The sequence below is a fragment of the Python bivittatus genome, unplaced genomic scaffold (assembly GCF_059951505.1).
Source record: "Python bivittatus isolate LINGU-HERP-01145 unplaced genomic scaffold, Pbiv_v1 ctg000690_np1212, whole genome shotgun sequence".
NCBI lineage: Eukaryota > Metazoa > Chordata > Lepidosauria > Squamata > Pythonidae > Python > Python bivittatus.
In genome coordinates, this window is record NW_028277096.1 from 7,675,889 (window position 1) to 7,691,263 (window position 15,375).

General features: G+C 39.0%; 1 protein-coding gene across 1 annotated transcript in view; it reads left to right on the forward strand.

Moving 5' to 3' along the window:
- The window catches only part of TSPOAP1 (TSPO associated protein 1), a 71,940-nt gene that overhangs the window by 31,226 nt on the left and 25,339 nt on the right, over window positions 1-15,375 (forward strand). Inside the window, exons 9-15 of the mRNA XM_088152321.1 lie at window positions 103-225; window positions 1,919-2,023; window positions 4,115-4,165; window positions 8,155-8,362; window positions 10,175-10,416; window positions 12,003-12,112; window positions 14,066-14,175. Coding sequence (XP_088008447.1) covers window positions 103-225; window positions 1,919-2,023; window positions 4,115-4,165; window positions 8,155-8,362; window positions 10,175-10,416; window positions 12,003-12,112; window positions 14,066-14,175 — 949 coding nt within the window. The remainder of the gene's footprint in view (window positions 1-102; window positions 226-1,918; window positions 2,024-4,114; window positions 4,166-8,154; window positions 8,363-10,174; window positions 10,417-12,002; window positions 12,113-14,065; window positions 14,176-15,375) is intronic.

Below are 15,375 nucleotides of genomic sequence, written 5' to 3' on the forward strand. Positions count from 1 at the left end.
TTGTGTTGTGTTGTGTTGTGTTGTGTCAGAGAGAGCTCCTCCCCCCCCTTTTTTTGCATGGAGTCCTTCCAGAGGGCTGGGCAACTATCTCTCCCATTGCAGGTTGAATCTGAAAATGCTGACTTAAGGCTGCAGGTGACTGTAGTGACTGAGGAACGGGATTCTGCTCTTCAGAAAACCCAGGAACTCCAGGACAGGCTGGAGAGTCTCGGGGAGGCACTTAAGGTTTGTGGGAAAAGGCTGTCCCGGAGCAGCTGTCTTCTACAGATGTAATCCTTAGTCTTAGAAAATTGGCAAGCAGAAATGGCAAATTTGGAACAAGGCTGAAGTAGACTCCTGATTTTCAGATTAAAAGCTGATTTTGGGGATGTGGAGAAGTGCAAATATCAATTTCTTATTTGTGGTATTCAGACTCCTATGATGAATCAAGAGCTTGGAATCAGGAACTAACATCAACCTGACAGAATTTATCAAAGAATTAAGGAAAATCTTACGAATGCTTGACAGACTGTCATTTTATGTGCAGGCTGAGCAAAGCCCTCAGGTGGTGGTCAGCTGTATTTTCTATTGAATGCTAGTGAAATTCAGTAATTAAGATAGTGAGCTACAAGCCAGAAATAATTCTCCAATTAAGGCAAAGATGCTCTTAATTCAATCTTAGCTCCTGGGAACTACACATATGCAATCATGTTGTTTCTTGGCAACAGGTCTAAGGACTATCTGCAGCTCCAAAAACTTTGGGGTCACTCCCAGTGTGACAGAAGAAGAAAATTATACTATCATTTACATTTAAATATGCATTTAATCTAATTAAATAAAGATTTTGACCTGGCCACTTTTTGAAATAGGGACCCTTGTTTGTCACTCAAAGTTCAAATGCAGCCCTCAGCCTGAAAAAGGTTACTTCCAGATACTGTAGATCATCTGACCAGCAAAAGAGGAATTAAGAAAGTTGTGGTTCTTGAATCTGATCCAATTCTGGATCTGATCCTCTTGGTAGGCCAACTGATTCTTTGTGATCTACTTTCTGATCTAATTAAACTGACCTGGCAGTTTCTGCACTATTCAAAAACCTGCATATGTACTTGGTTATATTGCACGCACAATATAATGGGTTAAGCAAATGACAGAAATCTGGCCGGATATAAAAGAGGCGCTGGAGCACGTTAGGGAAAGTTACAAAAAGTTTGCCAACTGGAAGCAAGCGCCGGAGAAGCAATGGAAGGTGGGGGACAAGTGTCAGCAAAAGTCCATTAAGGGTTACCAGAAATAACAACATATCTATTTTAACCTTGATCAAATAAACCAACTTTACATTCCTTTCTTTTACTTCTAACAATCTTAATCTTTAATCCATTCAAGTAATGTCATAGAACTTGATTTCTTTTCATTTCTTTTTTACCCCTTCTCCCAAGATTTATCCAAGCTTTAACAAACCTCTTTTGTAAATCCAGTATAAAAGAATTATCCAGGTCACTCTCTTGGTTGATTATTTGTAATTCCCTTCTGATTTTTAAAGCATCAACCGATTTCTTTTGTATGTCCAACGAAACATCTTTTTCCATGTCATTCATGTAGCCTTTCATTTGTAGATCCACTTTTGGGGTCAACTCTGTCTCTGCCTTGTCAGATAAAAACTTGTCAGATAAAACTTGTTCCTCTTCTGCCATTTCTTCCAAAACATCTTTGAGACACAGTCTATCCATAGAAGCATAGACGCAAACATCACTATTGACACTGTTGATATTATTGATCAGAAGTTAATATCAACAAGGTTCTATGAATATCCTAATTTGCATAGTTCAGAATGAAGAAAAGAGCTTGGGAGAGGATCACTCAGCTTTTTTATTTTTAAAATTTATTTATTAGAATATATTAGCCACCCAACTGGACTCTTTCTGGTCTTCTTATTTTCTAGCACATGAGAGATGTTGCAGAACGAAGGCAACAACTGGAGCATCAGCACGAGAAGGCCTTGCAGGCCTTGCAAAAGAAACAAGATGAAGTCAGACAGCTCCAGCAGGTGATTTCTGTCAACGGGAGGCTTCTTTCTTCCAGGTTTATTCACACAAGCCTGATTCTTCCATCAACCGAAGGCTCACATGTGAATATGTAAACAGACCTCATTGGCAAGAACTGCCTTGCTTAGGAGGTTAAGGAAAAATTCTAATTGTGGGGTTTGTACTGTGATGGTTCATTCAGCCCATAGCAATGCCCGGTGCTGCATTGACGTGAACAGATGTGAACGGCAGAAGGATGGGGAAACACCACCCTACCATTGTGCAAAGTGAAATTGCTTACGCTCGCACTGACAAATAATTGGATTCTACCCTATTGTTACTTGCGTATTTTATTTATCCATTCATTCAATTTGTCCCCACCTCAATTAACAGGATGGTTGACAGTTTGCAAACAACATACAATACTATAATAAAATATCCACAATTTTAAAAAAAAAGTAAAATCCTAATAAATGCACCAGTGAATACAAAACCATCCACCATCCACTGGCATCATCTCAATCACTGTAAGCCTTCTGAAACATCTGTCTTTAATAGAATCCAGAAGGCCCATAATGTGGAGGCCAACTCAGTATCAACTGGGAGGCTGTTCCATGGTTGGGGTGCAACAGTGGCAAGTACCCTCACTTACTCTCACCTCATAGCAGTGTCTCCCTGGACTAAATTCCAGATATACAGAATACTAAAATATTGTTGATCAGGCAAGGCAATTAAAAAAAAAAGAAATAGACCAAATTCACTCATTATAATATAGCTTGATTATGATTTACAATGTTGTTCACCCATCATAAACCATGATTTATGGCTTAACATGATGCATGAACCTAATCCATAATGGCTTATTCAACACACTATATGCTAACACATAATGGCTAAGCAGAATTTGTAAATTCAGTCAAGTCTGCAAGTAAATCACCCACTTCTATATCGGCAAAGAAACATATTCCTTAATTCTCTGTTTACTTTTCACATTCAAAGGGAAATAATTTAATGGTTTCACAAATATGTAAGCCACTATAGTCATGTTTCAAACAATCCAGGATTTTAGTAGAGAAAACTGGGGAAATATGATAAATGATACTGTTGATGTCATCCTACCCTACCCAAGCATTTACAAGTTGGGTGTAGCATCAAAATCCAGGCGTCACCCCTTTTATATGTGTGTTTGATGTTGATGATACATCATCTTGTAGATTTTTAACCCCCCTGAGGATGCCTCTGTCCCCAAACACTATAGATTCACTATGGAACATTTGTACCTTCAGGGATGGATATTTTTTGCTCAAACAAGATTATTTTTATTCAGGAGAAAATGGAGATAGAGCATAAAATGTTTGCTTGTTTATTTATTTTTCTTATATTTTTCTTATATTATTGTTTATTTATATATTTGATTTATTTATTGCCTCAAGTGGTTGTTATAGACTCCAAGTGGTTTAAAAATAGTAACATATTCCCAACAATAAATATACATTATTAAAACTTCAATAAGAATTATACAGTAATTGAAAAGAACAAATAATAACAAATATATAAAATATGCAGATCAAAATCAAAAGCATCGCTAAAATCCACTAAAAACTAGCAGAGACTTAAAACAACAGATAGCAATCACCAAAAGATCTAAAATGTTTCATTCAAACATCTGGTTTAATGTGATTTGCTCAAGCAGTTATTTATTCGTGTATTTATTAATCAGATTTGCCAAAGGATATTTACTAAAATATACTCAAGAATTATTAGGTCTTTGGGATGTTCCATGAAACAACTGAAAATATCTGTGCTCATTGCACTGTAAAGGACTCCCTTGAAAGCAGCCCAGATTTACAGTACTTTTCACAGGAGCATCAGCAGCCTAATTTAGGCTTCAGGTCCTCTTCTTATTTTTGCAGTTGTTCCTGATTGATTGCAGATCATTTCAGGATCTACCAGGGGATCTTGATGTCTCTTCTGCTAACACTCAGTATAGGACACAGGACGCCCTATGACTGTGAATGGATGAACATCTATATAAATATAATAAATAAAAATAAATAAATCTGGCAGAAGTGGGATACCCAGTCCCCCTAACCTTTCTTTTCTCTTGGATTTAGGCTCAGGCTGAAGCTAGGAAGGAACATGAAGGAGCAGTGCAGCTTTTAGAGGTAAGGAGAGGAGAAGACAAAAGCAAGGAAGGGAAAAACCAAGGGGAAAAAAAACATTTAAGATAATGTATAATTCCGTTTATTTAAAACAAACCAGAAATTTTCACATCAAACTGAAACACTGCCAGCTATATATGGAGCGTGTGCTTGTCCTTAGAAAAGAAGACCTGATAAAGTCTGGTAAATTTGTCACAGTGGAAAATACTAAGAGATTTCCCAATGCAGTTCAGAATACTGGTCAGAAACCAGTGTCTCATCCTGTAATGGGATGGGAGAATAACCTTGGGAGACAGGAGGAAGAGGGGACTGACATAGCTCTTATTTGACTGTTGCCCTGGCTGTGGCTCTTCCTTATGTCTCCCAAGGTTATGCTCACAGCCCATTATACTTCCATGCCTGGGTTTCCAAATGATTTCTCCACTCCTGCAATCAATCACAGGATTTGTACTTAAGGAAAATGTTGATGTGCAGTTAACAACCTTTTTTCTGCTGTTTTCCTCTCTCTTGTTTCCTGTCAGAATACCTTGGATTCTATGCAGGTACTAATGGTTTCAGATGTGCAGAAAATGTCCTGTTTCTCCCACTTTCCTTCAACAAATCTTGATTGTTGCAGAGGAGTTTGGAACAGAGAAATACCATGTTTTATATATATTTTGGAGAGTAGTCAGTGGAAGAATTGGAGAAAAATTGAAATTCATTTTAGAAACAATAATGTCTGTTTCTCGTTTCCAAACTTGCACAAAATTGTAGCATCTGTATTAGCCCTACAGAACAAGAGCAAGGTTTCGATTGCACAAGGCTGTTCTTTCTGTTGAATTTCAGGGGAAGGGAAGAAATGTCAAACCACACAATGTACAAGCTGTAATGGGAGTACAGGAAAATAGAACCCTTTTACAAATTTGGAAATTTGACACACATAGTGTGTCCACATAGCATGTCCTTCACTATACAAAGTTCTCCCAGCCGAGAAGCAAGCTTGCAGATTTGCTTGTAAACTCAGTATTGATATATTACTGAACTAATACATGTATCTCTATAAGGAGAAGGGCAACCAAGATTATAAAGGCTCTAGAAGGAAAACTTTATGAGGAATACTTGGAGGCGTTGAGTATATGTTGCCTGGAAAAGACTACAGAGAGACATGAGAATTCTTCAAGTATCTGAAAGGCTGTTCTGTAGAAGACAGGGCAGAATTCTTCCACAACACAGAACAATTTAAATTTTCTCTCTTTGGAGGCCCTCCACAAATCTTCCCTTGTTTAGCAAAGGACTTTTTGAACCATCCCAACCTCTTGTTTATTTGTGATAGTAGCCAGATGTCAAAATCCTTCTGCTGCTATCTCTCAAGATTCAAAGCCTTGATCTGCTATGATTCCTTGTCCTGGTGAGCAATCAATTTTGCCTGAGCCTTTTTGAGAAAGTATTTTTATTCCCCCATTCCCATTCCAATCTGTATTGCCTAAGACTTAAAATCCTCCACTATTGAATCCCCTAGTTTTTTTCACATTCATCCACACCAGGGGGCAGTTTTCAGCCAACCTTGATGTTTCTAATATAGTTTAGCAGGATTGAATTTAAATATAAGATCAATGGGAAATCCCAGAACTGTAGACTAGATGGGAAATTGAAAAAAAAATCATAGAAAATGGCAGTGGCAAACTGATTCTATGTTGTGGCCAGAGAAATTTTTATTTTTTGTTTTTCATATTTTGTAAGCTGTCCAGAGTAATGGATTTGGGATGGACAGCCATATAAATTGAATAAACAAACAAATAGCATGGGCATGTCTATGGAGTCTCCAGGATCAAGCTTGACTTGAAGAAGACTTTAATCTGTACTTGTGATGGAATGGAATTATGAAGGCCAGGCTCAGAGATATAAACATTTTCTTAGCTCGCCAGAGGAGCGTGGGAGATACAAGAGGATGAGACTGGCACCTCCCTGAGGATTTCACACTGTTGTGACTGGATGGCTTGGGAGCTGGAGTTTCAGTCTGGGAAGCTTCTTGCTAGAGGTTGTAGCTAATAAACAAGCTGAACTGAATTTGCATTGTCTCTTGGAGTTCCTTGGGCTAGGCCTGACAGTACTATACTTACACTTGGTAATTTGATTCAAGAGGACAATAATATGATGGGAGCAAATGTTAGTTATTCTATCCCATCCTTCCTCCAATAAGTGAGGATTTTCATGAAAAGCTCCTCTTCTTGTACTTACAACAACCTTATGAGATAGGATAGGCTGGGACAAGACCCTGCTGTTATCTAGTGAGCATCATGACAGAGCAGGGATTTGAACCCAGATCACCCATTCCTAGTTCAATATACCAATGACTATAACTTGCTGGTTCTTCATACCTTACTCTTTTTTGTTACCAGGCTATCATCTACCCATCCCATGTGTTAAGCTTCACCTGTGGGATTTCTTCAGTTTGAAGGGAATCTCACTGAAAATTTAGCCAACAAGAAGAATTTGTTATGCCTTCGAAGTCAGAAAATTGTTTTGTCTCCCATCTTGCTTGTCTTGTGGTTGTAGATGTTTTTTCGCTAATCCTTAAACTGAGTTCGTGCACATTTTTTATGTTGTATCCATCAATTATCCAGAAATATTTGGCTGGGAGAAATCTTCCTCGCTCTTGTTCTTTGTGGCATACAGAAGGGGAGATCATGTGCATGTATTATTCTGTAGGATAACTAGTAATGTAGATGTGGTTAACACTGAAGGATTGTGGGAGTGAATGTCTGATGGGCAAAGATAAACCCTGTGTGTTATATTTTAATCATTGTCATTAATAATTTGTTCAGTCTGCAGTTGGGCTCTTAGGCTTGATAGTCATAAAAGCAATGCACCCACCCAACCTCTTTATATTAATGTTCTTTCATTCTTTTGGTGTTTTTTGCAGAAAGAAAAAGAAAACTAGTTCAGCTTTTTTTTTCATCCTGGTCTCTTTGCAGTCACAATTCTTCCCCCTCTGTCAAGGTTCTAACATTTCACACTGTTCCCTCTTATGTTGAGCTGGGATGGCTGATCTTTGCACATACAGATTTATCCCACGGTCCAGAACAGAGCTGCCTTTTAAAACTGACCCATCCATCCTCCCAAAAAAGTTACTGGAAGTTTTCCTCTAATTAAAAACAAAGGTAGTGCTGAAAACATTTACAAAAACAATTACAAAATGTGTAAATACACACATACACACACACACACACACACCAGGCAGAGGCAGAAAACAGCACCTTCTAAAATTTGTGTTGCTGATGAAGAGAATGCCTTGCCCCAAAAAGAAGGCATTTGCTATCAGAGATGGTGCCAGCCTGGTTTCCTAAGGATGCAAATTCCAGAATTTAGGTCTGGTCCCAGAGAAGGCCCTTCAACTTGTCCCACCCAAATGCGCTTCTGCCACTGTTGGGAAATGGAGAAGGTCTTAAGGAGCAGGCAAACTCATATAGGAGGAGTTGGTTGCTGAGATACTACCAACACTTTAAACTGCATCTAGAAACAAACAGGAAACTAGTCCCAGCATTTGCAGGACCAGCATAATATAATATTGTATGCTGTGCAAAGAAGATGCATCATGAAATTCAGCCTTCCAGAGACCTAGGACCCACTGGCTGGGGAATGATAATGTAATCCACCTAAACTACAATACCCAGAAACCACAAAGGAATCAATCAATCAATCAATCAATCAATGCCCCTAGGCAAACTCTAGGCAAACTTCTCCCATCTTGGCAGTTACTAGACATGTGATTGTAACTTCCATAATTACCCAGCCAGAATTGAATACTGTAATGCTGAGAGTTTTGGTTGAAGACCACTTAGGGTGAGGGGCGGCATTTTCTGTCAGTGGGCCATAATGGACTTAGGCTAGCCAGCATGTTAGCAGATAACCTGCAAGATGGACCACCTTCCTTTGCTCCATTAAAATCTCTTCTTTTTATGTTTCTAAGATCTGCCTTCAGGTGTAGCTAATGTACTTTCTTTGCAACATAGGCTCGTGTGAGAGAGTTGGAGAACCAGTGTCGCAGCCACACAGAACAATTTAACTTCCTCTCTCAGGAGCTCAATCGATTTCGCCTCCAAACCGGGAAAATAGGTCTTCCATCCTCGTCCTCCTTCTGTTCCTCTCTGGTGACTTCAGAGGTTGCCTTTGCTACTTGCCAGAGTTCTCAACGGCTCCCAGATGGCCTCAGGCAGAAAGGTGACAATATAGAAGAGCCCCTTGCATGTTTCTTTGATTTTTTTGTTGACAACAAAATAATTAAGGGGAAGCACCAAGTCATCTAAAATCTTTCAACATACCTCTCATCCTGCATGTTTTGTAGGGTGCCAGATGTAATGCTTGCTTTCCTCACCTTGGTGTCCTCCAAATATGTTGGATCATGATTCTCAGAATTTCTTATCAATATGGCACTGCTGGCTTGGAATCCTGGGGGTTATAGTCAAAACCATCTAGTGGGTGCCAAACTGGGGAAGGATGTTTTAATTATTTGTGTTGATCTTAGTCATAACCTGAAGAAGAGGCTGTAGCTCATACTGGACCATGTTGTATACAAAAAGACCTCCATTCAATCCACAACTTCTCCAAGTAGATTCAAGAAAAGATCTTCCCTAAAAACTGAAGAACTGCTGATCAGTTTACATGGTACAGAACTAGAAAGACCAGTGATCCAATTACAGCCACCAGCTTTGCCTCACCAAACCATCAGCATTTTTGCAGTGCTTGGCAGTGGTCCATGACTGTCCTCACCTTCTTGCACGTGAATCAGCCAGTGTTCCCTTCCAAGCAGCCAGAGGGAGAATAATAAAAACTGACCAACCTGATACTCCAACCCCCTCTCTATTCTTTCTTCATCGTGTTTGCTTTTTGTGGCAAGAAACAAAGTAGGCAAAAAACCCTCGACAAGCTACTGTTGAGAGTGCAGCAAAAGTATCCCTCAGAGCGGCCAGAAAGCAATGGGAGGACAGGGGTGAGCCATCATGCAACTTGGAAAAATCCAGGAGCCCAGGAGTTCTGGCTAGTAAGGAGTCACTGCCCAGTAGCTGTGGATGAAACACAGCAAAGTTGTCTTTGCTGCCTTTGCACCAGAGAAGCAGCTGAGGCAATTAATTTCTGAATGAAAAGCTCTGGAAGGCCCCTAGCATAGTGGGGATGCCCAAGGCTGGCACTGACGCTGCTTTGGCAGAAATTTTTGGGTAAAGAAATACTCTCTATATCAGGTAGTTTTCTTCTGACTGCAGAAACACAAGAGGTTTCTATGACCCTGTTTCCCTGTGAACCAAGCTTGGTTAAGGCTGTTTTTCCCAATCTGATGGAGACTGATTGGGAAAGGGAACAATCCAGGCCATAGGCAGAGTGCCTAATACTGCTTCATCTTGGCACTGGATGTGATTGGCTCCCTCTTCAGTGATGGAACTCCTCCACCCAATGGAAGCTGATTAGAAAGAAGAAACCCAGAACTGTGACTCATTCAGACATGGAACAAGAAACCTTTGCTAAAGGCATTTCATATGGACTCAAGAGGAGCTTTAAATAGCTTAACTTGTTTCTTGATCCATTCTGAAAGTTTTCTCTGTGCTTACCCCAAGCTGGTAATTTCTCACCTAAGCATTATTTTATTGACTTCTGCTTTTCTTAACTAACATTTTAGCAGCCACGAAGCCCTTTGATTGTTTATAAAGGGTGATCTGGATAAATTGGAGAGTCTACAATTTTTCAAAACATTCTGCCTATGTGTCTGTACAGTAGGCTTAAATCTATGCAGTAAATTTAAGATTTTCTCAGAGAGAAACTTCTGAAAGAGGAATAAACATTCCTTCTTTCTCCTGGAGTGTGTGTATGTGTGTTGGGGGTGGGATGGAGAGAGAAAGGTGGTTCAAATTTACTGTTTCAAAAAGATAAGGTTGGTGTTCTGTACCAGGTTTGTGGCTCTTTTCTGTAATTAAACCTGAAAGTTCTGTGGCCTCTATGGTTTTGCTTGGCCTTCCTGCTTGACATGATGTTTGATTCCAGATCCAGAAATTGTCCCTGTATCTCCTCGGAGCAGTAGAAAAGTTCAAGATGAAGAGGTGGAAAGATTCTCCCCAATGGCCCTTCGGCTCACGGATCCTGTGGTGTCTCCTGTGGCCCGTAGTCCTGATACAAGCAGTCCTCCAGTTGCCTCAAAAAAAGCAATCAAGAAGTTGGAAGCCCAGTCCAGCTCCTCAAGATCCGAGTCCATGCACAACAGTCCCAAATCCTGCCCCACTCCAGAGGTCAGTAATGGATGTGAGAGAAGATAGCCAGCGTTTGATTTCAGAACATCAGCCAGTTGAGACCATCTCCCAACGCTTTCACAATATAAAATGCATCTGAGATTGATCTGGGCTGTTTTGATCATTTGCATACCCATATTCTATAGCCCAGTATATACAGTAAGTCCAGATAAGTGAATAAGAGTAAACCTGACCAGAAATAATTAACAACAACAAACTGGAACCATCTGTTTCCTTCTGAGCAGGCTAGAGAGAAAAATCTCCCTTCTCTCCTGCAAGGGATGAATTGGCATCCAAAATGCCAGATATTTGGAGGTATTTTTCCTCTTATTTGGTAGTTTGTCTTTTTGTACTTTTACTCAAAGAGATAGTGTATAGACCAGTGTTTTTCAGTCTTGGCAACTTTAAGATGTGTGGACTTCAACTCCCAGAATTCCCCAGCCAGCATGGTTGGGTCTAGACAGATAAAGTCCTCCTCTTTTGCAGGACATGCAAAGTCCCAGGATGCTTGATTGTTCTCTTCCCCACTTCTCTCCCCATGGCTCATCCTTTTTAGAGAGAGCACCTGCCTTGAAATGGAAATTCCCCATCCATGGAAACAGCACAATTGCAAGCCCTAGTCACAATGGGTTTGATCACTAGGGGCTCACCTTGCACCAAAACCGGGAGTGTTCCTTCAGCTAGTAACCTTATTAGCCAAGTGCTTGTTTCTAGCAAGGGAAAATAATTAAGGGTGCAGTGACTAAACAAATAAATATTAAGGGCCCAACTGGAGTATTCTGGGAGTTGCATTAAATTGGAAAAAATATGGAAGGGGATGGATTAATTAATTTATTGTAATGTATCTATTTACTGTTTATTCCATCTATACAGGCTACTTTTCCAACAATAAATAGTATTTTAGGTGATAACAACAAAAATTGTGAGCCACCTAGAGTTGATTTGGAGTCCGGCAGCACCTGAATTAAATAAAATTAAAATAAATAAAAACAAAAAGGCTAATTAAAAAGCAAATTTAAAAATTTACAGCCTAATTAAAACACTGTTAAACAATTTTTTAAAAGATATCACCCAACGCAGCAGCAGATCTAACAAGCTAAAGAGGTATTTGAATAAGAATGGTTTTGCTTGCTGCTGGAAAAGTAGCAAAAATGAAGTTAGCCTGATTTAGGGAAAGGGTTGGGGGTGTCTCTGGAAATGAGGCAGAGGGTTGCATACAATTAGGCCAGTGGCCACAGGTTACCTGTCTTGGTTAGAGGATGGAAGGAACCAATTTAGATCTTCGCATGACATTGATGGGATGATTCAAAAGAGGTAGCTGCCCTATTCTGCCCTTCCCATAACTGGCAAATACTTCTTGGCTAGATTCACACAATATGCTAAGTTTGGTTACTGCATTAGCCTATATTCTGGGTTTGCATAGTATGCTGAACTGCAAAATAACCAAGTGGGCTGGGTTTTTACAACATGTTGAATCATTAAAACATATAATTCAAGGTTAAAACTAATGAAGCTTGCTATTAAGCCTTTAACTCACCTTAATTAAGCATCTTCTGCAAATATAGCCTTTTTCTACCTTTCCTTAGGTGGATACAGCCAGTGAAATGGAAGAACTGGACACTGACAGCATCTCATTGGTACCAGAGCAGGAGAACCATGATCCAGTGAAACTTCAGGTCTTCTTGGCTCGATATAGGTAGGAATGTATAAAGAAACCAATGGTGATGTTAGATGTTGGGGATGTGAATGTGCATGTACTTTTATTTGCAGATGATACTGTGTTAAGAACCCAAATGTTCCAAATGTTAGACTGTATGATGCAATTGTAGCAAATGTTAGATTGTATGATGCAATATATAGATGGGAAAACTATTGTATCTAGAGATTGATGGAGCTGTGTTTGGTGAGGAAATGCAATGAACCATTGCAAGTTATACATGAAAGGAGAAATATAAGGCTAAGTAGATGAATCTGAGTGTCTTGGTAGAATGTTGATTGAAGGTGAGAAAATGGATGGAGAAAATGGAATGGGGCGGGAATGTGTTAATTAAGAACTGTGTGTGATAAAACAAGCATGGGGTCTGAATAGCTGTTGAATCGGTATGGACAGAATACAAAAATGAACATCTAGTATGAAATTATGTTGTATATTGAGGCAGCTTAGTCAAAGCAAGAGAATGAAGAGTGAATTGCAAAATAAATATATGAAGAAAGAGGAGAAGGGGAAATGGATGGAATTGAAGATATCCTCAAAAAGAGAAAGATGAGAAGTTTACAGGAAAAAAAAGCAATGTATGGAAATGGTGGAAGCAAGGATGGTTTGCAAAGATAGAAAAGTGTAGAGAGGTGTAGTGAATGGTATAGTCAACTAGATTTAGTTAGACCTCCTTTCCTTTTCTCTTATCTCCTTTCTTTAACCTCCTATTTATTCTTTCTTACTTTTATCTGCACTTCGTGTAATGTTTTACCCTGAAAGGGGATAGCCAGAGTGGGGGGTATGTATTTATGGTTTTTCTCAAGGTTTTCCTAATCGCCAGGTTTATCTCAAAGCAGGAAAGAATGTCATCTGGATCATATTGGTCAATGATTCTGAAGATGTCATCCATTCAGTTTAAAATATCATTCAGTTTACTTTCTACTGACATCTGGGGCATTTGATCTGCAGTTTCTTATAGGCAGACTTCAACTTGGATTGTAGAAGCTGAAATGGGTAGAAGATAAGTGGATAAAATCTATTCTCATGCATCAGAGATCTAAAGTGGCTGCTCTTTTTCACTCTTCACCTTGATCTTTTTGTTTTATTTTGAGCAGGAGCATTGTGGCCACTCTGTGTGAATAATAAACAGGATGATAGACCAGAGAATGCTGCAGAAGAAATGTTCATATCTGCTGCTCTCTAACTCACAAGTTATTTATAGGAATTTAGTTTAGGTATTAATCCGGCAGTCATAGGGTGGCCAGATTCTTGGAATTCTGAATTACCTGATCTTTCTGAACTGTAGCGAGCCATTCTCCTTTTGTCCCCATTTTCGTTTTTCACATTTCATGCAGAACTCCATGTTCAGTTTGTCATCAATTTCAGTGTTAGGGTTCTCTTCTCCTCTTTTGCAGAATCAACATTCTCATCAGTAATGTAGTACAAAAAAGATTCCTAAGATGTAACCTTTTTATCAATGCACAAACACATACACTTGCATCAAATCCTGCACAAAAATAATCTTCTGCAGCCGTATGTAGAATTCCACCGAGTTCGCTTTTTTAACTTGGGTGCTGCATTTTTTAGTATACAGCTGTACACAAGTAATAATGAAAGGAGAAAAAAACACAGATGAGTTGCAGTGGAACTGTAAAGCAATCTGCACAAACTCTCGTTTTGAAATTAATGCTAGATATTCCTGTAATTTAAAATGAAAATTACAAGGAAGGTTGCATAGAGTAGAAAAGCCAAAGCAACAATCCAGGAACACATGAAAAAGACTCTTCATCCTTGGAATTGAGTTATGTGTTTCCTCTTTGCCTCTGCTAGTATATTTTTGCAGAAAGTTTCCCTGCCATCCTCATTTAAGAAGTAGATCCAGGCAGTGGCTAACTAATGAGTTTCCTTCTTGACCTATCAGACTTCAAATCATTCTTCTTACATTCATTTCAGCTATAATCCTTTTGATGGCCCCAATGAGAATCCTGAGGCTGAACTCCCACTTACAGCTGGCGAGTATATTTATGTCTATGGAGAAATGGATGAAGATGGCTTTTTTGAAGGTATAAAATTCATTTAAACAATGGAGTTGTAAAGGAGGCACAGCACAGAACAACTGATCAAAATAGCCTGATCTATGGGTGGGTGGGTGGCTATAATAAATTTAAGATGATATTGATGATAATAATAATAGTACCAATAGTAATAGATGCCTTGGGTGCAATCCCAAAACACCTGGAGCACCACTTGAAGACCATCAGCATTGACAAAATGACCATCAGTCAATTGCAAAAGGCAGCTTATATCCTGTGACGATACTTGGAACAGCTTATATCCTGTGACGATACCTTTATCACCATCAAACAACATCTGCCTATCCCAGGTCCTTGGGAAGGACTCGATAGGCAGATAAAAATGCCAAATCCAGTCTAAACATCTGGCTGATTGTGCAACTAAAATAATAATAATAATAATAATAATAATAATAATAATAATAATAATAATAATAAACAACTTAGGAAACGTTGGGTGCTTTTAACAGGAATTCAGCCATCAGCCGGAGATGTGCCAATCCTAAGAAAGGAGATGATCATATAATTGATTACTTACCTTTGTAAGAAACTTGAATGTAAAAAAAGGGAGAAAATGTATTTTTCAAAAATTGTACAGTTAAAATTATTCAATTTTACAGTTACATTTTTACAATTTAGTTTTATAGTTCACTTCAATTCAATTTTACTGTAAAAAAATTTCAATTAATTTTCCAATAGGTAAAATTAATTTTTTAAAAGTTAATTTTACCTACTGTGGGCTTCAACTGAATCTGAGCAGTTTACAGTAATAAAATCAGCACAATAAAAGAGAGCTAATGTGGTATAGCATTTAAGGTGCTGGACTTGGAGCAGGGAGACCCATGTTCTAGTTCACCTTCAGTCATGGAAGGTCACTGGATAACCTTGGGCCTGTCACTCTCTCTCAGCCCAATGGTATTTATCAGTCACTTTTAATATGCCTATATACTGGGCTGCCGTTTCTGGCTATAATTGGGTAGCCAGAAACACAGAACTTAAAGTCTGGTTAGATAACATTAAGGATCCAGTCTTCCTGTTTTTCCAGTCACAAACAAAATTTTGCAGAGGGGAGACGTATATTTTTATTCAAACCATGAGAAGTGTTTTGGCAATACATTCTGGATAGTCTGTGTTGGAAACAGGATGCGGGGGGTTAGAGTGATTTCATCTGAGGCAACAGATCTTCTGATC